General features: G+C 46.7%; 1 protein-coding gene across 2 annotated transcripts; it reads right to left on the bottom strand.

Moving 5' to 3' along the window:
- Positions 1-375: 375 nt before the first annotated feature.
- Positions 376-26,007, bottom strand: LOC143834847 (retinal homeobox protein Rx1). Of its 2 annotated transcripts, none has more exons than XM_077331702.1 (3): positions 25,585-26,007; positions 6,586-6,836; positions 376-1,640 (listed from the first exon to the last, which is right to left on the bottom strand). In XM_077331702.1, exons 1-3 carry the CDS (start codon positions 25,631-25,633, stop codon positions 1,197-1,199), a joined length of 744 nt encoding a protein of 247 aa, XP_077187817.1. In that variant the 5' UTR covers positions 25,634-26,007; the 3' UTR covers positions 376-1,196. The 2 variants fall into 2 exon arrangements, with proteins under 2 accessions (XP_077187817.1, XP_077187818.1); XM_077331703.1 differs by having other exon boundaries at positions 6,598-6,836.
- Between the last annotated feature and the right edge of the window lie 993 nt (positions 26,008-27,000).

The following is a 27,000-nucleotide window of genomic DNA, read 5'->3' as shown; positions in this document are numbered from 1 at the left end:
GGTGTTGACAGTGATGTTCTAGGAATTTTCCTAGTCTCTCTGGTCTGTACCATAGAAATCAGGGGATATTCCTAAAGTGTCACCCTGGAATGATGTCACATCCTTCTGAAACTCCACCCTCTCCAGGGTCTCAAAAATCTAGTATCTTTCACGAGCCTACTAGAGCCCCCCTCCCCCTCCCAGTAACTTAATGGGCCAGTTGACTTTGATGCCAGTTGGAATCAATGTGTTTCATTTTGGCTGGATTGTTTCTGCCATTTTTGGCTCTTGAGTATTTCGTGTGCATGGGGGGGGGGGAGGAATCAAGATGCTTGCCCCACAGCACTTTAGGGTACGAGAGAAAATGGAGAAATTAAACCTTTTTCATCAATTCTGTTTGGTAAACTCTGCAGTATAAAAATCATACTCCAAATGGCCCATAGGAGACAAGGCCCTGGAAAGGAACATCAACCCAGGGGAAGGGGAAGGGGACGCACAAGACAGGGTCAAAAGGGAAATGGCAATGTAGACGGGGATCCACTATGAGGTCTGTTCGATGCTGCCTTTGGTCAGCAAAAACCTACAACCCTCTTGGTTGTCCGGGTTGAGTCTGGTTTGGTCAGAAGGCTTTATGAGGGCTGGGGCCAGCTGTTCCCTTCCTAGTAGCCCCACATTTTCTTCTACAGTGCTGGTATTGTATCTGCCCTTCATGAGGACTAGCCACTTTAAACACCGTGGCGGAGGATGGCTCCCGGTTCCATTTTGTCAGAGTCCTTTCCCTTTTCATCACGGCTCTGGTTAAGCGAACGGTATTCTTCACTCTGAGAAGGAAGACGGTTTTGTCACGAGGACGGAGTTCTTGCAGCTCCTTGCGGAACCTGCTCGGAGGAGTCATTCCGCTAGCAGAACTTCTCCCACGCAACTTCCTTATGGGCCCCCGTGCGGGCTGGTGGCTTAGTAACGCCGTGGAATGAAGGTAGCTGTTCAGGAAGGGGTCCGAGCACAGAAGAGCAGAGCTGCCTGTGGGCTTGTGTCAACCTACCTCGATGGGCCTTCAAGTAAATTTAAAGATGAGCTTCTGGCCCGTGAAACGTTGCATGGTAGCCCTTTGCAAGGGCCACGATAAGAAGCGGCGGAGGGGTGTTCCTTCGGTCCCAAGACACCTACTAGGGAGAACTACCCACTCACGTGTACGCCGTTGACACGCCAACCCTCTGTCAAATCGGGTGCCAAGTTTTGTCAATGGTCTGAATGTGTTCCTTGGCTTTCATGCGCAAGGAAGCGATGCTGGAACTCCTTTGATCAACGTCCTCCAAGGGGTACTTATCCATAAAGGGTGTGGCACACTGATACGGTGTGGGAGCCATAGGTTGCATGCTCTGGGGCATGGCGGGTGGGCTGTTGAGGAATGAGTGGCCAGCATAGGTGGGCTGCAGGCCTTGGGTGGGGCCCATGAATCCCGGGATGCTGTGCACCGTGGTGGCACTGGAGATGGGTGACGTCAGCCACGGGTCCAGCGGGAGGGAGTTGCCGATGGGTCCGACATTAGTTGCCATGGGAGGCCTGTTGAAGGACAGCATGGGCGTGTCGTGAAGCTTCATTGAGTTGGCCTCCATTTTCTCCTGCCGTCGCCACTTGGCCCTCCGGTTTTGGAACCAGACCTGTAATGACAGAGGCAGCCGTTGAGCACTTCCACACCAGCTGCCCCTTCTAAGCCTCGTCCCCTCCTAACCATCAGTCAAGGGAGTTCATTCTTCACAAACTGGAAATCTGGCATTGAGTAACCCTTGCACATGGAGGGTTTTGTCATCAACTAGGAAATGCAGTCTACTCAAGATCACATAGGCCACCCTTATACTCTGAATTTAATTAAGCTGGAGTCTCTATTAATAGCTTGGATCGAGGATTACTAACTCCCAGGTCAGGGTTTCATGAATCCCTGGGGCTTCCTGATGGCCACATGAGTAGATGTTAATTAATTTTTAATGTATTTTTATAATTTGTTAAACATTTATTAAGTGATAGGATCATCTATGGCAGGGGTAGTCAAACTGCAGTCCTCCAGATGTCCATGGACTACAATTCCCAGAAGCCCCTGCCAGCATTTGCTGGCAGGGGCTTCTGGGAATTGTAGTCCATGGACATCTGGAGGGCTGCAGTTGGACTACCCCTGATCTATGGTCATGTCAATCCCCCTCCCCCTCAAAATAGCCAATGAGGGGCCTGGAGGGGGTGGGAAGGGGAGGGGCCCTGGGTGGGCGTGTCCACAGCTGTGCTTCCCAACCACATTCTGCATGATCCCATCACTTCCGGGGGTTCTTGAAGCCTTCAGGGGTTTCTCAAGGGTAAAATATCTAAGAATGGCTGCCTGAGGTGGTGGTGGAGAGATCTCCTAAGGCAGGGGTCATCAACCCCCGGTCCGTAGCCCAGTGCCGGGCTGCAAAGGCCACGGTACCGGGCCGCCGGCAGCTGCGCCTGCCTCCCCCCGCCCGCAGCAAGAAGGAAGAGAAGAGGTAGGCGCAGCCACCGGCACGCTGGTGACACAAACGCGCATGCGTGCAGTTGCCGTGCATGTGCGTTACCGCCCCCTGGTGGTGAAAACGTGCACGTGCGGCAACTGCGTGTGCGCGTTTTCGCAGCACCCGGGCCGTCAGCTCTCCCCTCACCCCGGAGGCGATCCCTGACCTGAGAAAGGTTGGGGACCGCTATCCTAAGGTTCTAACCGATCTCCAGGTGATAGGGATCTGTTCACCTGGAGAAAATGGATCTTTGGAAGTTCCCCATTGAAGTTCCTCCCCTCACAAACCCCACCCTCCCCAGGCTTTACCTCCCAAATCTCCAAGTGTTTCACAATCTGGAGCTGGCAGCTGGCAACCTTATTTGGACCCAATCTTCTGTGAATGTTTTCTAGCCATGAAGTGCACCTTTGTTGCTGCCTCCTTCCATGGAATTTTGGAATGCCCTCCAGTTCTGTTCTTAGGGTTCCCTCTCTCCCGAGGAGCGGATAAGGGATGGGTTTTGAGGAGATGGTACTCCTTGCACTGGAGGAAAGATCCAGTCTGAATGCCATTTTCGGCTTAGTCCTGCATAAGAAACTCTGTTTAAAAACACCCAAATATTCTCATCTGGGTGTAGTCTGCACGGGGCTTTTTACCCACTTCCAGCTCAAATAAATCCCTCCCATCTATACTGAATTTGATTTCCATTTTGATTTTGGGCACTTTAAATTTTCCCTCTGCAACATGCATGATTGATCCGGAGTGACCCTACCTTTCCCCCATGCTATCCAGAAGTGGATATAAGCCTCGATATTTGAAAAATCGCCACCAGTATGTGTGCAGATTACTGCTTTGTGTGAATTAACCGATTTCTCCTGCCTCGTAGCAAAGCAGTCTTCCCTGATTGGCCGGGGCATCAGTTCAAAGACTCCCTGGTTCCCAGTTGCAAGGCTTGTCTTAAAGTGACTGCGCTCCAGAAGCCCTAACTCCTTTCAGCAGAGATTTGCTTCTTGGATTTATTCCCCCTCCTCTGCTGTCTCCAATCCTCCCCCCCTTGAAGAAAAGAAAGAGACTCCTGATGTGCTTGGCTTACTTCCCCGCTCTGAACTTCCCCAATCAAGAGCAGGACAGTTTCTGTTTCAATTGGGGGGGGGGGAGATAGAGAAAGGCTTGGGTTCAAATCAATCTGGATTCAGTAGGATCCACAATGGCAAAAACAATGTAAGTGCAGAATCAGCCCTGGTTCTCATCCCTGGATTTTGGACTTCTGCAGGCTTTTTTCCAGAGAGGAACTAGTACACTGATGGATTTCTCTATTTTTCATATTTGAATTTTGTACCGGTTACTGTGCGTGTCCACAGGTTGCCAGTTCCCACCTTCGCGATTCCCACACATACATGCCCACATTACCTCATTGATAAATAAATTGGAATACGGTCATACACGTGACTGCATCTTGTTTCTTTTTATGCAGTGTTTTATGAATGAGCACCCTGGGAAATGTAGTCCTCAAGGTACCTGCCTCAATACGAGATAGAAGTTACAAGACAACGGAATAATGGAATACAGGAAATCCTATCCCAAGCAGGTGGGCACAAGATGAGTTAGTTATGTTAGAGAAAATGCCTTATCAAAAGCTCAGAGAACCATGGTCTTTATTGTCATCTCACTTGCTCAAGGGAGCAAGAGACTCAATCTGAGCTTGGATCTTGGCCCTTAAGAGCCAGTTTAGTGGTTAAGAGCAGCAGCCTCTAATCTGGAGAACCAGGTTTGATTCCCCACTCCTCCACATGCAGTCAGTTGGACGACCTTGGGCCACTCACATTTTTCTCTGAGCTCTCTAAGCCCCAACTACCATACAGGGTGTCTCTTGTGGAAAGAAGAAGGGAAGGCAATTGTATAAAGCTTTGAGACTCCTTTGAGATAGGAAAAAGCAGGGTACAAAAAACTAGCTCTTCGTCAGCAACAGAGAAATACAGAGGGCCATTCCGCACAGATTCTTTGTAGCAGGAGTGTGGCAAATTGAAATCGCTACTAATTTGCAGTTATGCACAACGTCGTTGACAATCTGCCACACTCCTGAAACCGATCCGCAAAAAGCGCTTCGTTGTAGCGCTTTCAGGGAAATCCCAAAAAGTGGATTCACCCTCCAGAAAGCGCTACACTCTTGCAACCAATCTGCAACACTAGTGGGAAAGTTCTCTGTGTTACCATTTTTGCGGTTTCTGCAAAGTCCCTCCCCCTGGCTCTCTCCTCTGATCTTCTTTTTCTCGGAGCGAGCGGAGATCAACGCACCGGCGAGCCTTCGTTTACCCAGTGAGGCTTCCCTGGCTGCAGCCCCTCCCCAGAGCTGTTTTAAGTCACCAAGCACCAAGCACCACACAGCCCCGTTTGCTGGTTTATTTCCCCTTTAGTTTTCCTTTTATATTTGGCCGAAAATCGCATCCGTGCGGGGGGGGGGGGTATTTTTTATCACTCGGGGGGAGTCTGCTAGCTAGATTGGTCTCTCCATTGCAACGAATCAACGCAGATCCGTTGCAACGTGTGTGTGGTTTTTTTTAACCTGCCTTAAAGGGAAAGGGGCTTTTCGGGAGCATGATAACGGCCACCCATTGGCTGCTCGTTTGATTGATGGCCAGGGGTGGGACAAAGCTTGGCAATATCGCTTCCTGGTTAGCATTTTTTGCCGAGACGGGAAACCTGTGGGAAACGATAGAAACGCAACTAGATTCCATTACAAAGGTAGGTATGCATAACGATGAATTCCACTATTTAAAATGGCGTTTTTTCGTTCCGCAACCTATTTGCAGTATAGATCCTAGTGCGGAATGGCCCTGAATGCTGCCTGACTGTTTAGGCCATCCAGGTCAACAGCTGTCCAGCAGGTGGTGCTATAGATAGAGACAGAATAATTTGGTAACAACCAGTCGAGTGCACTGATTTTGTGGGTTTGGTTGACTCTGGCTTACCCTCACATCTTACCCTCATTGGCATAAACCTCTACCCGATTTGGCCACTTCCCCTTTCATCTGCAGGTAGATTCTTCCGCAAAAGGCATTATACTCTGCTGAGGTTCTTCCGCAGGCTCTGCCCCAAACCTATAAGAATTTTCTAAACAACTCTTGGTCACCCTACCATTGTTTAGATGTGTGGCAGTCAAGGTGGAGACACATTCAACCCCACAGCTGAACCAGCTCCCTCCGCTATGGGCGTATCTCTAGGCATAATTCAATGCACCGATTTTTTTTTAAGCTGTCATTGCAACTGTGTTATCTGTTCCACTTAATATTTCTGGTAAGGGCTTGGAGGAGAAGCTGGTGTCATGGTTTAAGTGCCACTCAGTGCTTAACACCCACTCAGGTTGGCTATCCCACCCCTCATCCTCCTCCAACTGGCTTGCCTGTCTGTCCATCAGCCAGCCAATCGCCTTCTGTCCGCCACCCCTGAACACCCCCTCCTCCTTCCACTTCCCTCCGATGCTCAGAGGCTGCAGATCCCAGCCACATGAGAGCTGCCCCTGCAGGTGAGTTCCCTAATAGCTGCCTGCAGCTTTTCCAGATCCTGGGTGGAGGGTGAGGCCATCCACAAAGTTCTTCCAACCCCCCCCCCCCAATCTAGCGCCTGTTGTATACCTGAATGCAATGTACTTGGCCCTTAGTGTTGTTATACTTCCTTGGAAAGGCATGGACTGCATTTCCCAAATGGATAAATCCAAGTGTCTAACCTAGGGGTGCCCAACCTTTTTGAGCCTGTGGTGGGCTCAAAATGGCACAAAATGGCTGCCACAGGAAGGAAAGCCAGCCACCTCCAGTGACACAGGGAATATCCTTGTGCTGCCAGAGCAACATTTTGAAAGATCTATTCAGCCAAGCACTTATCCAGTGACCAATCAGAAGACTTGCCGGATGAAGGCCCCACCCACTTTCAAAAAACATGAGCCAGGGAAGGTGTTGGCAGATGCCATGGTGCCCAAGGGCACCACCATGGGGACCTTTGGTCTGACCCTTCTTTTAAAAAACACACTTAACAGTTGTTATTCCAGTGTAAATTTGGAGGGGTCAAGAGCCCGCTTGGGTCAGTTGCAGGTCAGCGGGGTTCTTGTGCTCACCTGAACTCTGACCTCGGGCAAGTTGACTTTCATGGCCAGCTCTTCACGGCTGTAGACATCCGGGTAGTGAGACTTCTCAAAGGCCCGCTCCAGCTCGTGCAGCTGATAGGTGGTGAACGTGGTCCGATTACGGCGGTGCTTCTTCTTGGGCTGCTCCTCGTCCGGGTTCTCCGGCGTTGTGCCTTCACTGTCCACGCTCTTCCGCAACTCACTCAGGTCCCCCTCACATTTACTGAGGAACATCTTGGCGTCTGTCAATCAGAGAAGGCAATGGTCAGGCACTTCTGCCGTTCTCTCTCTCCCTGGATTTCGGAGATCCAAATTACAAACGGAAGCCAGATTTTAGAATCCCCAGCCCTGCTCTATTTTTTTCCAAATTTTGTGCATGTGTGATCACATGCCACAGCTCTGTTCCTTTGATTTATTTGTGCTTTTATAATATGGTAATAATCATCATATAGTATAGTAGTGTATTATACATAGGCCCGACTATACTATACTATATACTATACTATACTATACTATACTATACTATACTATACTATACTATACTATACATATACATATACATATATAATACTATAATATATATAAAATGTTATATATTATATTATATAATGTAATATATATATTACATTAAGCTGCTAAAACTCTCCTAGAAGAACTGAACTACAGTTGTATAGTTATAAAATTACACATTTGCAGAGTTGTAAAGTTTAATGGCTCTACAGTTAAAAATGTTAATAAATGCTTTCTTTGTATTTTAGAAGAAGAAAAAGAAGAGTTGGTTCTTAGATGCCACTTTTCTCTACTCGAAGGAGGCTCAAAGCAGCTTACAGTCACCTTCCCTTTTCTCTCCCCACAACAGACACCCTGTGAGGTGGGTGAGGCTGAGAGAGCCCTGATATTACTGAAGAAGAAGAAGAGTTGGTTCTTATATGCCTCTTTTCTCTACCCGAAGGAGTCTCAAAGCGGCTTCCAGTCGCCTTCCCTTTCCTCTCCCCACAACAGACACCCTGTGGGGTGGGTGAGGCTGAGAGAGCCCTGAGATTACTGAAGAAGAAGAAGAGTTGGTTCTTCTATGCCGCTTTTCTCTACCAGGAGGAGTCTCAAAGCGGCTTACAGTCGCCTTCCCTTTCCTCTCCCCACAACAGACACCCTGTGAGGGTGGGGAGGCTGAGAGAGCCCTGATATTCCTGCTCGGTCAGAACAGTTTTATCAGTGCCGTGGCAAGCTCAAGGTCACCCAGCTGGTTGCATGTGGGGAAGCGCAGAATCGAACCCGGCTTTCTAGATTAGAAGTCCACACTCCTAACCATTAGACCAAACTGGTTTTTATTGATTTATATAGGTATTTACATACTTGCCCTCTCAGAATACCATCTCAGGGCGGTTTACACAATTCAAGACACAATAAAACCAATAATCGAGTTGAAATTATACAGTTAACTGCAGTTGATCACTATTGCACTAGCCTTTACTGATAGGGATTCATCACACTGGCCCACCAGATGTTAGAATAAGGAAGAATCAGGGGAAACAGAGGGCAGCGGGGGTGAGAGGAAGGCCCGAGATTTAATTGGAATTCTTCTTGTTAATCGGCTGGCCTCAACCATAGCCCCGACGGAAGAGCTCTGTCTGGCAGGCCCTGCAGAACAAACAGAGTGCCCCCACGTCAAGATCATATTCCCATCATTCACATTTACCTCCTATAAATCCATCATTTCCTTCCCTCTCATCGTATAAATACAGTCTAATATTGGACTCCACTCTCGATTAAAATCGGATACTGATTTGTTTTGCATCAAGTATGTAAGTGTTGCCATTGACCCATATGCTTCCCCCTTTTCACAACCACCCTGTGAGGTAGGCTTGTCAGAGGAAGACTGGCCCAACACCCTCCCACATGAGTCGGGGAAATTAGAACATGCCGGTCAAGACTCTGCCCCGTAGTGATGAAACGGGCCGGACGGTGTACATGTGCATGTATGGCTGTCCCTTCCCGGGCTGATGACGTGAAGACCGGCCCTGATAAGCATTTTCAAACCTCAGAACATTCTTCCCTTAAGCCTTTTATCCCGGGACTCTGAAATCTTCCTGCAATGCTTGATCGGGATTAGACGGAGGGGGCAGGGACTCACAATTGTTTTTTTTTTTTTATCTGTAGGGATCTAATAGAAACCTTTAAATAAAACCGTTAGGAGAGAGACAGAGAGAAGAATGAAAACATAGCCCCCCCTGGGTATTTCTGCAAAATGCAACGTGACTTGCTTGCTGCCATAATGAGGTTCTTTGCAAAGGGGCCGAAGGAAACTCAGGTGAGGTGAAGGTGGGGTTTGCGGAGAAGAAAGACCTCAGTGGGGTATAATGTCAAAGGGGTCAACTTCCCTAGCAGCCCATTTCTTGGATGGGGGGACTGGTACAATTTGGTATTCCACACGAGGGGGTTGTAATTCACTGTCAAAACTCTTAATCATGGGATGTCCTAAGAACCAGGAAGGCTATAATAATTAATAACGATTAATATGAATCAAATCTGGCTAGTCATCTCTCCTTTCTCTTCTAGATCACTGGGGTTACAGCTACAAGCGGTCAATGTCTCATACAGTCAGATCTGGAACGACAATACGAGCAGCAATGTGGATTAGGAGTTCCCGGTCAACTTTCTCTAAAGAAACAAGGAGAAAAGAAGAAGGGAACCCAGACAAACATACTGAAAAAGGAATAGATTAGAGCAATCTTAACTACACATGAACCAAGCTGGAGAGAATAAGTGAATGGAGGGGGTCCCTCTATATAAGGAGTAGTCAAACTGTGGCCCTCCAGACGTCCATGGACTACAATTCCCACGAGCCCCTGCTAGCAAACGCTGGCAGGGGCTCATGGGAGTTGTAGTCCATGGACATCTGGCAGGCTGCAGTTTGACTACCCCAGGTTTAGACAATGTGGAAAAAGTTGATCCAATGCTTTAAAAGCACCGACACAACACTGTAATGTCCAAAAGTCTGTCACGGTAGGAATACCGCTTGAAATTCCAAATCCAGACGAGGAATCGGTGAAACCTGCACATCGTTTGTGCTGGCGTCTTCATTGGACCCTAACAATTGTACCCTCGGTGCAAAAATACGGAGTGGCATCAAGCTGCCCCCTGGAGATCTGCAGCTGTACTGCCACCAGTTGCCGGCAAAGCCCACCAGAAGCATCGATGGCTCTAAATTCAGCTGCCGCTTCCGGGGCTGGCTTTGCTGAGCGTGCTAGACGTTGGCCACCGGCCAGCTCAGAGCCGTGATCCTGTTTCAATCCCAGGATCATCCTGGTATTGGACATCTGCCTTTCTGCGACCCTCCGCTTCCTCTCTCTCCCTCGCGTGGCAGTTCCTGGCAGGGGGCAGGGAAATAGCTGGGTCAGCTCTGCCGGAGGTTGTGTCCTGTGCATGCCCTTTCTGATCTCTCTGGGGCTGTCCCTTTAAGGCTAGACTGAAAGACCACTTCCTGTTTCCTGCCTCTTCCTTCTCTCCTTTCTCTCTGCCCGCCTCCTGCATCTCTCCCCATCCTACTGGATCACTAAGATTGGGGACCATCTTCTTGCCTTTCCCATCTAGAATTGAGCTGTCATCTTAGTTTAATAGGGCAGCCAGAGTCTGTGCTTGCATCGTTTTTGTTTTTGGCTTATATGCATTCGGCGGCCAGCAACACCATGCTGTGTACATTGGCACTCTACTAGCTTTTCTGGATGCTGTATACCCATACCATGGGTCTTACCACTCAACATCTATCAAGCTCCCATTTATGGGGGTCCTGGCCCGTTTATGGGGGCCCTGGCTATAAATTACCTATAGCTGGGGTTGCCAGCTCTAGATTGGGAAGTAGCTGGATATTTATTGGTGGAACCTGAGGAGGGCGGAGCTTTGGAAGGGGAGGGTCTTCAGAGGGGCATAGTGCTACAGATTTCACGTGCCAAAGCAGCCATTTTCTCCAGGTGATCTCTGTATCCTGGAGAGAAATCGTAATATCAGGAAATATCCAGCAACAGCCTGGGGATGGGGTGGGGTGGTTAGAAAAAACTTAAGAGGGAAAGTATCAGCCACACTAATTAAAAATGCAATACTGCGAGTAAATATAGGCGTAGTTGTTAAGGATGGCACAAATATCTAATACTTAGCCACAATGAATCGATACAATGATATCAATACAATACAATAGAACAGTCATGCTGTTTCATTAAAGGTGATACGCATAGAAATAATGCTTTCAATAGACTATCATCCCTGGTCGCATAGAGAGTAGAAGAGGAGCAGTCTAAAGAGTGGAAAGAAATTAATGGATTATGCCCACCCTATCTCGCTTTAAGCCCTTAGATCTCTATCTGAAATATGCAGGGGGTCATCTGTTAGGATTTTTACTGGATAACAGGAGAAAGGCAGTCTCTAATGAAGTTGCAAAATGGTGGTTTTTAGCATCTAGGAAACAGAAAGCCTTGTTCAAACAAAATGGATATTTTTGATGTTTTAGTGTATTGTTTTATCTTATCACCATTGTCCTTTTTATCTATCTTATGTTAATGATCTAATGCAGGGGTAGTCAGCCTGTGGTCCTCCAGATGTCCATGGACTACAATTCCCATGAGCCCCTGCCAGCGTTTGCTGATAGGGGCTAATGGGAATTGTAGTCCATGGACATCTGGAGAACCACAGGTTGACTACCTTTTTTTGCTGGTTTCTGACCACATTAATAAATCTGATCTAAAGAGCATAAATGTGCTGGGGGAAAGTTGCGAGAATCAGATTGCCACATAAGATGTATGTGAAAACATCAAACATTAAAACTGTATTTTTTAAATTTAAATTTTGTTTTAATGTCAAATTAATGTTATGTTGAATTAATGATCCTGACGAGACAAAACGCTTGCTTTTTAAATTTTTGGAACTGACCGAAAAGTAACGGAGATATCATACTGGAATACTGGAGAGTTATGCCTGCTACCTGCAACCCTACCATACAGAGTATGGTGCATTAGGGAAGCATGCACCCCATGCCTTGCCTCCTGGATACTTACTGCTCATGTTTCCATGTCCGTTAGATTTTGCAGTTCGATGATTACTTCCATTTTTTCTTGCATATCTTAAAGATTTCCCCTATGGTTGCTGCGTCAGAAACTCAAAACATGACGTTAAATCTGTTTCATGTTTTTCTATCAGTCACAGGGAAGCCAAATAGAAATGTGCTATTCGCCATGGGCTCGAGTCTTGCATGAGAATAGTGTCAAAGCATCCTTATATTTACTCTCAGTATTGCATTTTTAGTTAGTGTTACCATCTGGAGGTCTTTGGGAAACCCACTGAGGTCCTTCCCCTGAGCATCCTTTTGCTACCCCCCCCCGTCCCCCCAACCCAGGGTTTCCCAACCCAGGGTTGGCAAGCCTAGATGGCATAGATAGGTGAGTGTGGCAGAGAAGACGGTCACTATTATCGCTAAAAATAATATTTTAAGATTTGGGACCTCTTGATGCTGGGCAAAATTTCATCTCAGCATCAAAATTAACAACAATCCACTTGAACCAATTAACTTCACCAAGAGGTTTGGTGGTTTTTTAATACTCTACCTGAAGGAGTCCCAAAGCAGTTTACAAACCCCATTTCCTTCCTCTCCCCACAACAGATAGCCTGTGAGGTAGACAGGGCTGACAGAGCCCTGAAAGAATTGCTCTGTGAAAACTGTCCTAAGAGCTCATGGGATGGCTACACTTTTTTGAAATCATGAGGAAATTCTGCAAAAAAATACACCACCCTTTCAAATATGGCTCCGTCCCAGTTTATTAGGGTCCTAACCCCTTTTAATTTTAAACATACCATAGATAACTCAGATTCTATATGGTATTATCACGCAAATGTTCATTGATCTAATTATAGAAATATACTCTGCATATGATTACAATTAAAAAATTATTTACAGACGAAACTCTCTGACTTTTTTCAGAAAGGAAATTTATTGCTCATAGAGGAATTTCTGAAGGAATCAGTAAGAATTCCTCTAAAAGCAATACGTTTCCTTGTCATGTGCAACTTCATGCATTTATGGTGCCTTTTCCAAGACGGTAGGATTGCCAGCTCTGCGTTAGGAGATGCTCGGAGATTTTGGGGGTGAAGCTGGGAGTGGGCAGGATTTGGGGCATTCAGGGACCTGAATGGAATTGAATTTTATGGACCCCACCCTCCAAAGCAGCCGTTTTCTCCAGGGGAACTGATCTTGTTTGTTTGGAAATCAGGAATAAAAATAGGAGATCCCCAGATGCCACCAGGAGATTGGCAACTCTATAAGGAGGGAATCAGGGGCTGTATGGTAGCCTAGTCACCAAGCAAAACTGAGTGAATCCACACCACATTAAAGAGAAGGAAACTCGAGAACCAGTGTTGTGACATGATTCCAATAATGGCTCCCAACGAAAATTCAAGAAAGCAAAAGGAAATTAGAAAGGGCATATTTAGACCCCTTTCATTCATTGTATCGGGGAGGGGGGACACAATTAATAAATATACATAGCCAAGAAAGAAGGGCAGAGAAATGAACTGGTCAAAAAAGGTGTACTTTTACAGAATAGGGAGCATCCACTTATCCCTAAATGGATGACAATCCAAGCTCCGGATTGTGAATGAATCAGCTTCCAAAACATTTGGACTGTGTCAAGATAGAGGCACGTAGTCTGTTTCTAGAGGAGGGGAGCTTATCTTGAGTTTTGATCCCCTTCAAACAAGCTAGGAAGGTTGTGGATAGCAGCGTGCAAATGGCACATAAATCGCTTACTTGCTGCTGTGGCTTGCAATATTCTGTTGTGGTGTGTTTGTTGAGATGCTACTCCCACCACACAATAATTTGCACGGCATCTGTTTTGTTGAGGTTTGAGTGCCTGATTCAAATGTTGGTTGCTTGCCCTGTCCTTTCTCTTGGCGTTTCCTATTTCCATTAATCTGATTTTATTGAATAACACCATTCATTGTCTTCTTGGGTTACTTTAGGCCATCCCTGTTATCCCCCCCCCCCCGCCTTTTCCACGATTCCTGCTTTTGCTTGCTTGCTTGATTTTTGCAATGCCTGTTGAATGTTTCATCATTTAAAGTTAGTTTCCCAGTTCTTTTCTTCTTTTCCTCGATGGCAATTTTGGACGTGATATTTGAATTGGCAGTCATTTTTTGAAATCTAGTGTCCTGCAGTTGGCTGCTTTGAATTGTTTTGATGCATTCTGCTACACAGATGCATTCTACCATATGGACTTCATAGTTACAGCCCATGAAATTTGAATTGGTCTGATCCGCTATCATGGACAATCATCTTATTTAATGTAGTCAGCAGATATTTCCAAAGGATTCTGTGACTAATGAATCCTGCCTAGTTGTTTTTTTGTTTAAAGATCATTCTCGCTTCAAAACAAGAATCCTTTTCTAAGTACCGTCTAATTGGGCTAAGGATAATTTGAAGGAGGAAATCCCGAATGTGACATATTTGAATGGAGTAGGAATACTCTGGGAGTTATTAACCATGATTAAATTAACAGCTTACTAATAGTCCACAGTTAAATCTCAGGCAATTTCTGCATCTTGGAGATCAGCCGTTAACAATATATTAATTGGTCTTAAAGAGATTTCAGAGGGATTCTTGTGAACTTCTTATCCAGTTTTGCCCCCAAACTCCTGGAGTTATGAGTCCCGCTTTCATATTTCCAAAGCGGAATTAAAGTAGGTGGAATTTTCCATTCCATCATTTTGATTTCTGAATTTTGCATGGAGTGCTATGCACGAACAATGTTCAACAGGCATATGTATGTCTTATAGCAAAGGAAAATTAATGAACTGGGAGGGGTGGATCCCAGTGAAGAAACAAATATAGAACAATACAGACGCACTGGGAAACCAATATGGCAATAAAATATCCAAATTGGACTTATATAGAGTCGTCTCTCTTCCGTAATTCTTTTATTCTTATTTCACAGGCCCGGCGCGTTTCGCCTTACAGCTTTTTCAAGGGACGGTTTTTATTATTATTATTATTATTATTATTTATTATTATTTATCATACTTCTATACCGCCCTCCCCGGAGGCTCAGAGCGGTTTACATCATAACAAAGAACAATACATAAAACAGTCTGTAAAACATGTATAACTGATAACTAATAATTGTAACCAAAGTAACAGCACAATATAACTGTATTATAATATAGTAATACAAACAGGTCCAGGGCTTGTTGATGGGATTCTGAGGGGGGTGGCTTATTGATTGAATTCTGAGGGGGTGTGGGGGGGGGGGAGCAGGGGCCCTTTGGTCGCTGTTGATTACGTCTGGTCTCAGCCAAATGCCTGGTGGAGGAGCTCCTTTTTGCAGGCCCTGCGGAACTGTTTAAGCTCCGTCAGGGCCCTGATCTCCTCTGGGAGCTCGTTCCACCAGGTAGGGGCCAGAACAGAGAATGTTCTGGCCCTGGTCGAGACCAGACGGACTTCTTTAGGGCCAGGGATCCTTAGCTGGTTGGTGGCAGTAGATATATTTAAGGACCAACTTCAACTTATTAAGGAATCTCTTGATAGATTATAAGGTCATACAATAGCTAAACTTAGCTTGTGGTGCTTCAGACGCCATTTCATACTTATAGCGAAGGAGCCACATATAATGAGATATAATTTAGTGCTTACTAAAGCTTTCTTTCACCCCCTTTAAGTTTTCCACCCCTTCTCGTGAAATGTATTTTTCCATAGGTGTCATCTTGCACATAAGCATGAGCCAAAAGAAACAAGAGCCTTCTGGCACCAAAGATTGACAAGTTTATTGCATTCGCTTCCTTCATTGCTCACCTCCCTCCTTGAAACTCAAGGCAAATTTCAAAACACACACACAAAAAACAATTCACTGAGACAGCACAATGCCCCTGTCAGCTTTCATGAACCACAGTCCACAGGTACACTTCCGAACATCTGTCTGCATACCTGAGGGAGTGCCTCTCTGAATATGCCCTCTACCTTGGCTCATGGTCCCTGACCCTAAAGAAGTGTGCTTAGCCTCAACCAGAGTCAGGATCTTTCTGACCCTGGCTCCAGCGTGGTGGCATGAGTTGCCAGCAGATATCAAGGGTCTTTTGGAGCTGCCAGGTTTCCAAAAGGCCTGCAAGATGCTGCTCTTCCACCCAACGTATGGTTGAGGACAATGCAGCGTATAGAGCAGGGATAGTCAAACTGCGGCCCTCCAGATGTCCATGGACTACAATTCCCAGAAGCCCCTGCCAGCATTTGCCAGCGAATGCTGGCAGGGGCTCCTGGGAATTGTGGTCCATGGACATCTGGAGGGCCGCAGTTTGACTACCCCTGGCATAGAGAAACAACAATATGAGCCTCCTTCCCCCCCATCCCCATCCCCATCATTCAGCTCTGAGAATTGAGTTTAGTAGGATATGTACATTCAGTTTTTATATATGTATGTTTTTATTGTTTACATCGCTGGACTTTTTGACTGTTGTAAGCCACTGCGAGACTTTGTATGAGAGGAGCAGCCTATAAGACCAATTGATCATAATAAATAATGAATTATCATGAATTATCATAAGCTGCCTTTATTTTGACATCACGATCATTTTGTTGTTGCCACTGCAAATGCTGGAGGGTTCTAAATAACGCATTTGTCCACAACACCGAGGTATACTTTCCCCCACTAAAGTGAGTGGCAAGCACTGGTTAGGAGGGGTGTGCAGAGCGGATAAGCCTGATCCCTGAACATTAGCTAGGGGTTGCCTTCTGAAATTCTCCTTTTTGGAATTTCGTCCTGAACATTGTCCAGAATTGGAACAAAGGTGTTGGAACCCACCACTGCACCAAGTTTTATGTCCACATCTTGTACAGAGGATTGTGCATGGGCAATGGCCCCCGCTTTCCCCCAGTTTGGGATTTTTGCACCTCCCTCCTTCTAAATGAGTGATGTGCATGAGTAGGGTTATGCGCAGCCGCGTCTGAGTTGGCCGATTTGGACGCCGCCATGCACAACCCTATGCGTGAGTACATTGATGAAACTCTGTGCCCAAATGCGTGTTTGTAGTTTTAGTTGCTGTATCAAGACATATTGCTGCCCTGCCCGTGTCAGGGGTTCCCAAGGTGGTGTTTTTGGGGGCCACATGCCCACCTAAACTTTTCTTGGTGTCCACCAAGTCCTTTTGGAAGACCAGGTGGGGTTGTCACCCTAGAATAGCCTTTCTCACCTTCTTTTATCGGTGAGAAATCCCTGAAACATTCTTCAGGCTTTGTGAAACCCCAGGAGGGGCACGATCATGCAGAATATGGTTGAGAAGCAGAGCTGTGGACACGCCCACCTCGAGCCCCTCCCCTTCCCACCCCCTCCAGGCCTCTCATTGGCCAGTTTGGGAGGGGAGAACAGGTGTTCATGGCCATATACGGTCATATCATCCAATAAATGTTTAACGCTTTTTTAATATAGAAAAATAATTAGCTCCCACCCATTCGGGAAACCCTTCCAGGACTGTCAAGAAATCCCAGGCTTTCACAAAACCCTGGTTGAGAAAGCCTGCCCTAGAACTTCTAATTTACCACAAAGGATTTAAGAAGAAGAAGCTGTTCTTTTATACCCCACTTTTCACTACCCAAAGCAGTCTCAAAGCGGCTTACAATCACCTCTCCCCACAACAGACACCCTGTGAGGTAGGTAGGGCTGGGGGAACTCTAAGAGAACTGTGACTGGCCCATGGTCACCCAGTTGGCTTCAGGTGGAGGAAGGGGAGATCCTCTGCTCTCTACGCTGACTTTGCTGATTAAAATAATATTCTTTCCGTGGCAGCAGCCATCAGTCACTTGGTGGGTTTTACTGCTTCTCTTTCCCATTGTATTTTCAATTATCCCTCTTCTCCCCTGTACTTGGACTTCCTCTGTGCTCGTGGCTCCACCTCCTGCGGCAGACCCTGTGTGGTTGCACTCAGTCCTGTGTCAAAATTCCAGATGTGCCCACAGACTCCAGATGGTTGGAGACCGCTGGCCTATGTGCTCTTGCACGTGGGCAAATATCACACACACACACACACCGCTTGGCACAATTGTTCATATAACCAGAACAGGACTGTACTTTGCGTGCCCCAGTGATGAGAGGAGTGAGTGCCACGTACTGCAGGAGCAGAACATTGTAAAACGGAGCTCTTCCGCTAGGACTTCCCTTGAGGCCGGGTCTGTTGAATTCAATGGGACCCCTGAGGCTACGCTGGTCTGTCTGACAAGCCCCCTTATAGACAGTTGTGGAGCGGCAGGAGGATTCTTCTTTTCTAGCATCTTGTGATTATGGTTTGATTGTTTCGGGGGTTTAATGGGGTTTTTATGGGGAACTATTATGTCATCTGCCTTGAGTCCAAGGAGGATGGCAGACTATAAACTGAGGGCCTTTTCGCACAGGGATCTTTGTTGCAAATTGTTTGCGGAATGAAAAATCGCCATTTAAAATAGTGGAATTCGTCGTTATGCATACCTGCCTTTGTAGTGGAATCAGTTGCGTTTTTTAGCGTTTCCCACAGGCTTCCGGTCTCGGCAGAAATCGCTAGAAAGGAAGCGCTATTGCCAAGCTCGTCCCGCCCCTGGCCGTCAAGCAGCCAATGGGCAGCCGTTAGCATGCTCCCAAACAGCCCCTTTCCCTTTAAGAAAGGTTTTTAAAAAAAAAAAACCGACCCATAGCAATGAATCTAGGTAGATTCGTTGCTACGGAGAGACCCATCCAGCTGCCTAATGTGAGCTGTCGTTTGATTGTATGATCATTTGCACGCTGCCTCGAGTGATAAAAAAAAAAATCCCCCCCCCCTTCACGGGCACGATTTTCGGCTGAATTTATTTGTAAAAAATAAAGGGACTTTATTTCAGCAAATGGGCTTTTCAGTTGTTTGTGCTTAGTGACTAAAGGTGAAGGACTGAAGCCAGGGAAGCCTCTAAACAGAAAGAGGCTCGCCGGTGCGTTTATCCCCGCTCGCTCGGAGAAAAAAAATGGCGATCGCTTCGCCGGAAGTTTGGAGGAGAGAGCCAGGGGGAGGGACTTTGAAGAACCAGCAACAATGGTAACGCACAGATCTTTAGCGCTACTGTTGCAGATTGGTTGCAGGAGTGTATCGCTATCCGGAGGGTGAATCCACTTTTCTGGATTCCCCTGAAAGCGCCACAACGAAGCGCTTTTTGCTGATTGGTTTCAGGATTGTTGCAGATTGTCTACGACGTCGTGGGTTATGTCAAATTAGTAGCGTTTCCAAATAGCAACCATTCTGCTACTTTGAAGCCGTGCGAAATGGCCCTGAATAATAAATAAGTTGTTGCAGATTGTGCACGCTTGGAACATGCACAATTTGGACATTTTAAAACAGAGCAAAGGTGGGTTTCTAATGCACAATTTCCACTTCAGAAGACAACATCAGGGAATCCCTAACCACAAAATCCAGGAGGAAATTCAGACGGGAAGCATCGCTGACGTTTTTCAGGTTTTGTGAGTTTCAAAAACTGCTGTCTTTCTGTTCTGTATTCCTGCACTGGAGGAGACAGCACCAGTCTGCAGAGTGCGATATTCATGCAGATGGAGTTGAAGGGATATTGTTTGCGTCATGCAAGAGGGATGGCTTGGCCTTGGCCTTCGTGGGCCAACAGGCTTTCTCAACCAGGGGTTGCCCATTTACAAATGAAATCACTTATGACAAAGGGCAGCTGTAAGTCTCTGGGCCTCCATCATTCCCTCACAAGGGAACTGAACTCTGCTGGGATCTTCCTGGCACTTGGGAAATTAAGAAGTATGAAAGCCTTGGGCAAGTGCAGTGTAAAAACTCTTTCAGGAGGGGACACTGCTGATATTTGGTGTCTCCATCTGCCTCCTTGCTATGCTGCCACTGCTTTTTGAATGAGCAGGAGGCAAAAAGGACAAGGAGAAAGAGCAGCTACTGGAAGTCATAGAATCCTAGAATCATAGAGTTGGAAGGCACCCCCAGGGTCATCTAGTCCACCCCCACACACACACATACTATGCAGGACATTCACAATTACCTGCCCACCCACAGTGACCCCAATTTTATGCCCAAGTGACTGCTGGGTCAGACTGCTGGGTCATATTAGTGTTTAGTGGAATGGTCTTTGACTAACATTCCCCAATACATTTGAGCCTATGCCCTACTGATATTATTAAAACACTAATATAAGGAAATACTGTAGGATTTTTCCACATTGACTAACTTTCACTATTGTTACAACAATCTTATATTGGAGGACTCAACCACTGAAGAAAAGATTTTGAACACGGAAATTGTCTAGAAACCGTTATGGTTGATTCTTTATGTATATAAAAATTGTATTAAAATAGAATATATATTGTTAGTACAAGAATATTGCCTTGGACAGGTTCCTTGTTTTTTTGTCGGTATTCTATTGTGAACCTTCCTTTTTTATGTTGCAATCTCATGTGTCTCAAAGCAGCTTGTTGTCGCCTTCCCTTCCTCTCCCCGCCACAGGAACCTTGTAAGGAAGGTGAGGCGGAGAGAGTTCGAAAAGAACTGGCACTGGTCTGGCACGTTTCATGGGAAGTAGGGGGGGAATCAACCCCAGACCTCCAGATTAGAGCGTGCCACATTTAACCACTGCATCATGGTGGCTGATTATGGATGCTCAGCCATTCCGCTCCTCATACGCTGGTTTATGCACTTTCAACATACTTTAGAAGTAGAGTTTCGTCTAGAGTTGTGCACAGAAAAATCTAGCTGCAGAAGCACACTGGAGGTGGAGGTTCCTACATGTGCAGAACTCCTGTTTGGGTCTCCCCAGTGGGGCTTTCCCCCAGGGACGTATTCTTAGGATCGCACTGTCCAGAGACAACCAAATCCAAAGACCATTCCAACAATGCACACAATTATTTGACAGGACAACACCGAGCAGCAAACACGAGAATGGTGACTTGTCTGGGAATTCAGGACACACAAAACACATCTCCGTCCTGTTCTGGGCATCTCTTTGCAGCTTTTGCTTGGGCACTTCTCATAAGAACAAAATCAGAACCTTGCTGGGCCATCTGACCCAGCATGCATCATTCCCTGCATAGCTAGCCAGCTGTTCCTAGAAGCAGGACAAATTGGCCAACAACCCCTTCTGTTGCTGCCCCCATACCCAGCTGCTGGACACCAGCAGGGGAAGGAGGGCATAGGGGTGCCAGCTCCAGGCTGTGAAACTTCAGGAGATTTGGGGAGGACAAGGACTTCAATTGGGGTACGGTGCTATAAAGTCCACCCTCCAAAGCATCCCTTTTCTCCAGAGCAAGTAATCTGGAGAGGAGCTGTCATTCAGGAGATCCCCAGGTCCCACCTGGAGGCTGGCATCCCTAGGTTGGCCCTAAACATGGACGTTCTATTCAGCCACCACACCTGTTAGCAACTGGCAGATCACGTCTCCCTGAATTGGTCTGTTCCCCTTTTAAAAGCCATTTCACAGGAATGCCAGTCCCCAGATGGGACCCGGGGAGCCCCCAGTTTTACCCCTCATCTTCAGGAGACAGAGGTCAGTTCCCCTGAAGGAAATGGCATTAGACTCCATGGTGGTCCCTCCCCACCACAAATCGTTCCAACTCACCCCTAAAGTCCCAACCCAGAGCTAACAACCCTATCAAGCTAGCGACCATCACCGTGTCCTGTGGTGGAGGGCGTTTCCGCACATCATTAAAAATATCATTATGCCAGCTGAATAGCGGAGAGCTAAATATTATCCCGGCCACTCTGCACCTTTTTGCGGTCTTGCTCCACTCTGCTGCATTTTCGCGCTTCTTACCCCCCCACAGGTGCTGCTGGAAATGGCGAAGAGAGCAACGCGCTTCTGCTGGTCAGTCAAGCCAGGCAGCCAATCCCCTTTCTCAACGTTTTAAAGGTCCCACGATGCCCACTAATTTTCTTTTTAAATTAAATTCTTCTCCATTGAAATGCCTATGCATCTAATCATAGATGCATAGTGCTTTTTTATTGCCACCCCTTATGGAATCACATGTGTTCATACTTAAAAAAAATTAATTTCATTCCTGATTTGTTTTTTTTGGGGGGGGCACTTTAGAGAGGCATGCTTTGTGTTACAACTTTGGGAGAAAGTTATTTCTGGCGTTGCCTGCACGCTTGTCCGCCTATTCATTGCTCCAGGCTGTTCTTAATTTTTAAAAAGCACTTCCTGTCCCCCAGAAGATGGGAGACGGAGGCAGGGTGAAAGGCCGGACATTGGAGGTGGAGGTAGCTGGTGGCCTGCTGGTTGCTCTCCCTTAGCTCGCACTAAATAGGTTGGGGAATCCACTTTATGCAATTCCCCAACTGGTGCTTTAAAATGGAGGATGTAGCCGGCCGGTTACTGCCCAGGTGCTGCATGTTGGCGATGTCATGCAGAACGCCCGGAATTTAGCGACTTCATAAGGTAAGTGTGATGCTAAATTTATGGGGTGCGGAAAGGCCCTGAGAGTTCCACCAGTTAATGATTCATTGTACAAAGGAGGATTTTCTTTGGCCCATCCTAAATATCAAAGTCACTTATTTGACCTCAGTGACCTGTCATGTTCTCCCCAAGCGTGAGCATGCACGTATGTCTTGTATGCACAAAGTCCAAGCCAACATCCCCAGTAGTTCTAGCCGTGCCTTCAAGAGAACAACTGGACTCCTGAGATCTAACTAATGAAATTAGACTCCCCTCCCCCCACTGTTCCCTCTTCCTCCTTCATATACCCAGCAAACTATTTTTCAAACTTTAGATGTTTTGCAAGCACAGTCTTTGATGCAAGTGTGCATTTTTCTCTCTGTGTCTGTCGGAGGGGAAGGAGACCTACCATTCCAAGGAAAACATAATCACTGATTGGGCAAGTGCTAAAACTTGGCATGTTTAAACTAATTTTTTAGATCCTGGCCTAATATCCTGCTACGTAAAGACGTTTTTACCAGGGCCTCCTTCCTTCTCGGATTCTGGTCCCTCCTCCATCACTTTCTGAGCTCTATTTTTGTCTTTTTTTGCACAGGGTGCCCCATATTGCCTACCACGATGACCATCGAAAGCCAGTTTTCAAACCTCCTTCTCACTGCTACCAGGCTAAGTGAAAGCAAAAAGGACCCCCGAAGCCTGATGTCAAATTTTCAACCGCCTTGCCGAATATTCGGCCAGCAGAAACCAGAATTTCTTTCCAGTCTGGGATCACACCCCAGACAATCGCTGTTGTGTTTTTAACAGCGAGGCGGGCAGAAACAAGCTTTCTACAGTTTGTAATGTGTGATAACAGGTTGGGGGGGAATCAAAATGACCCTTGATAGGAGACCAGGTGTGCTGGAAGTATACAAGAGTGTCTGTATTTTAATTAATGGATCAGTTAACTTCATTTATCTCCCCAATGGGAATCCAAAGCCCCCATAATTTGCTCCTCCATTTTAGCCTCCATTTTCTTCTCCCCACAGTCCTGCAAGGCAGGATAGGTCGAGGGTAGGTGACATAGTGACATAGTGCTGGGTTTGCATAACCTTTCGTGAGTTCTAGCCAAGTCCAACAGAGGTCTTGTAGTTTATGAGACAGAGAGCCAGTGTGATGGAGTTGTCAGATTATGTACAAAGGGACCTGTATTCAAAAATCACTTTGGCCATGAAGCTCATAGAATGATCTTAAGCCAACTTCTCTCTTCTCTCTCTCTCTCTTCCCTTCCTTCCTTCCTTCCTTCTCTCTCTCTGTCTCTCTCTTTCTTTGTCTCTGTCTGTGTGTATATCTGTCTGTCTATTTCTTTCTCTCTCTCTCTCTCTCTCTCTCTCTCTCATTATCACCTACCTCATATAGTTGGTGTGCAAATGAAATGCTCATGAGCTCCTAGGCAAATAGGCAAGATAAAAATCTCACATATGATGCCCATAATATATAGGCTAGATATCAGGAAAAAAAAATTTCACAGTCAGAGTAGTTCAGCAGTGGAATAGGCTGCCTAAGGAGGTGGTGAGCTCCCCCTCACTGGCAGTCTTCAAGCAAAGGTTGGATACACACTTTTCTTGGATGCTTTGGGGTGCTTAGGGCTGATCCTGCGTTGAGCAGGGGGTTGAACTAGATGGCCTTTGTGGCCCCTTCCAACTCTATGATTCTATGATTCTAATAAAACTGATAATTCCTAACCATAATGCAAACGGCAACCTTCTGTCACTAATTTGTGTGGGCATAATCCAGCAATAGGCCCTGTTTAAAATGGACATACCCTGACCAGGTCCACCCCTGCTTAGCTTCTGAGGTCTGACTACAGGTCAAGCCAGCCTGGGCTGTTTTATGCCTCCCCCCATAAGTCAGAGGTGTGTCTTTCTCAGAAGGCTACTTTTAACAGTACCCAACGTCTGCCGTTAAGCTTGCATCATGATTGGGCTACCTCTGAGCGTGGAGCATGGGAACTCACACCTCAATGATTTTGCTTGCTTGAAAAGAGTGCCAGGATTCATGCTTCTGTTATTCAGCCTCTCTCCCCCCCCTCCCCATCTCTGTAAAAGTGTCTGTTGCATTCTTTTGCATTCCCCCTCTGTGAACCAGGCGGATTCTGCATCCACATTCTAGCTCTCCAGAACGGCTCCCCAGTTAGAAGTTAAAGCCCTGCAAAAACTTGTCCAAGCCAACCCCTGTTTGTTCAGAAGTGCCTCCCAACCCCATTGCTCAGATCAAAGCCACGGTGCTTAAGTAAGAGAGCAACATTGTCCAAAATACTCACTCAATCTTTTCAGAGCACCAAGGGGGTTCACTGAATTCATTCCACACAAACAGCCGGTTTATCAATTCAATTTCTTTCCGGACTGCTTCTCCCAGCTACGTTGTCCCTTTGGATACTAAACTCCACAATCGCCTTGGGAGTTTTAACATTTCTTTTGGGTTTTAAAGGCTTCAGACGAGAGATTGGAAGAAAAGGTAACACAAAGACAAGCAATCTCCCGGGGGATTTGATTTCTTTTTTTAAAAAAATAAATCCTAAATACACTTTTGATTTCCTCAAATTGTTTTGCCACCTGGTCTAGGATGGGTGCTTCAGAATCAACTGAGCCGTTAGTAGATTCCCCAAGATCTGTAATAATCTGAGGGAAGAGGAGAGACAAGAACCTGGGGGAAAGTACAGAGCTGTCAGTTGTACAGTTGGAAAAAGCTGTCAGTTGTACTTATGGAAAAAGAATATCTTCTTGAGAGCTGCAATTTTTGCTAGGTTACAATTGGACCGATCGGGGACAATGCCTTCTCCGGATCAGCCACTTGACAGAAGCGATCACTGTAACCTAGAAAAGGGACATCTCACCCTGATTTAGAAAAGAGTTTTCGAAACTATAGCTGCAGAATAAATACCCCGGAAGAAAAAGAATGGTGCATAAGGCAGGCCTAGAATCCAAAGTCAAGATTGAAAGTTTACTGCAGTAAGATGAGCGTGCATAATGGACCCAAGAGCAATTTGATAGCACATACTGCTACCTCTGGCCTTTCAGAATCACATTTTATCTTCCAATATGCATTTTTCCCTTTTCAAAAATCAACAAACCTCTTAGGAAAAAAGCCCCTTCCCTCATATCCATCCTATGCAATCTGGGAGAAATCAATTTGGTAGATAGCCGTACGCAACTGTACCTGCAACAAATAAACGAGTTATCAATTCCAACCGCGACCCCCCCCCCAAGAACTCCATTACCTGCTGGGTGATTGATGTATTTATGCGTCCTCTGCCCATGGTGGAGAGGTCAGTCACCACCATAACAATTACACAACTTACCCAGATATACATAATTAAAGAAAATTCTCTGCTCAGTCACCTAGATTCAAATTACTTCGACTGTGGATGGAGGAGCAGATCATGGAAGCAACAAGTCAATTATCACATGGAAAGAAAATGCTCCGTTCCTCACTTAAGAAAACAATCCAGCCATTACAATCGTTGGCAGAGAAGCAATTCTACAACTAAGGAATTCATTGTCTATTTTTTTTAATTAAAAAAAAAAGACCTCTGTTACCTGCTTGGTAATAAATGTCGCTTGGATCGGCAGTGGAGAAACAATTCATCAATGCAAGAAGTCTCTGTCTGTCTGTCTGTCTGTCTGTCTGTCTGTCTGTCTGTCTGTCTGTCTGTCTATCTATCTATCTATCTATCTATCTATCTATCTATCTATCTATCTATCTATCTATCTATCTATCTATCTATCTATCTATCTATCTATCTATCTATCTACCTCTGTTACCTGCACAGACCCAACTGGTCCCAGGCAGAGGAGTATTTAACTCTGTGCCGGGCTCTCCTCAGAAGGCCAACAGGCAGTTCCACGGTTCCAACCTTGCGACTTGGCTGCCAAACTTCTAAGCAGTCGCCCTTATTCCTCACGGGCCCAAGTTTGCTCCAAGCCCGAGAGATTCTTTATTTAGAATCAGATGCAGATGTCTACGAGCCTTGCAGATTGGAAATGAGTCCACGGGATTAAGACGAGGTTATTAATTGGTGGCCTCCCCCTTTAAGAATGATTGACAGTCACTCTCCGGAGAAGTAATTGCTCTAAGTGTCCACCCAGCAGAAGGACCAGGGTGGGGTGGGGATGGGTGGGCTGGAGGGGGGGTGGGGTGGAAAGGCTCTCTAATGATGGACCAGGCAAGATCCCCCCCCCCCTACTCTGATTGTCTCCCACACAAAAGAATCCTGCTGTAGTTTTTCTTTGTAATCCCCTCATTACAGGAGAGGGAAAGAATTAGAAGGGGGGGGGGGGTAGGGTGAATGAGAGAGAGAGAGAGAGGATGGCCCAGGACAGCACTGGGGGAGGGGGGGGTTCAAAGCAGCACAATGGCTATTGTCTTCTGCACCATGTCGAAGAGACAGTAGGGTAAATTGAGGGGCTCTGGAGGCACATGGGCTGCCAGCCTCTGCTCCAGGCCAGAAACCTCATGGGATTGGCCTGTATCTACACTGTAAGGGCAAGCAGTAGGGTTGCCAACATCCAGGTGATGACTGGAGAACTCCTGCTACGACACCTGATCTCCAGGCAACAGAGATCCGCTTCTGGCCCCAGCGGCCTTGCAGGGCTCTTGGTGGGCCCTTTCCACCGCCACACCACCCCTCCATCCTGAGGGCCCGGTTTCAGAGCAGCGAAAGGAGCAGGCCTGAGGCGTCTCACCCCGCCACGGCACAGCGGGCCTGGTTGTTTCACCTCGCCAAAGCCTTTCCCCCCTGCCTACCCCCCCGAGGTCCCAGCTTCGGCGCAGCGAAGGGAGCAGGCCTTTCCCCCACCCCCCTCTCCCCCAAGGTCCCAGCCCTGAGGTCCCAGCTTCAGCGCAGTTCCCTACTCCCCCCTGAGGTCCCAGCTTCGGCGCCAGGAAAGGAGCTGGGCCGGCGTGTCTTCTACAGCAGTGGTCCCCAACCCGCGGGCCGTGGCCTGGTGCGGGGC

This window comes from Paroedura picta, chromosome 4, assembly GCF_049243985.1.
Source record: "Paroedura picta isolate Pp20150507F chromosome 4, Ppicta_v3.0, whole genome shotgun sequence".
Classification (NCBI taxonomy): domain Eukaryota; kingdom Metazoa; phylum Chordata; class Lepidosauria; order Squamata; family Gekkonidae; genus Paroedura; species Paroedura picta.
The sequence above is the reverse complement of the archived record's forward strand: the minus strand, read 5'-3'. Positions and strand labels throughout refer to the sequence as shown.

Coding starts and splice junctions, on each gene's coding strand:
- LOC143834847 (XM_077331702.1), bottom strand. CDS start 25,633: ATGAATTGTTTCTCCACTGCCGATCCAAGCGACATTTATTACCAAGCA. Junction 6,837..25,584: donor CGACATTTATTACCAAGCAG/GTAACAGAGGTC, acceptor TCTGATTGACAG/ACGCCAAGATGTTCCTCAGT. Junction 1,641..6,585: donor TGCCCGAGGTCAGAGTTCAG/GTGAGCACAAGA, acceptor CTGTCATTACAG/GTCTGGTTCCAAAACCGGAG.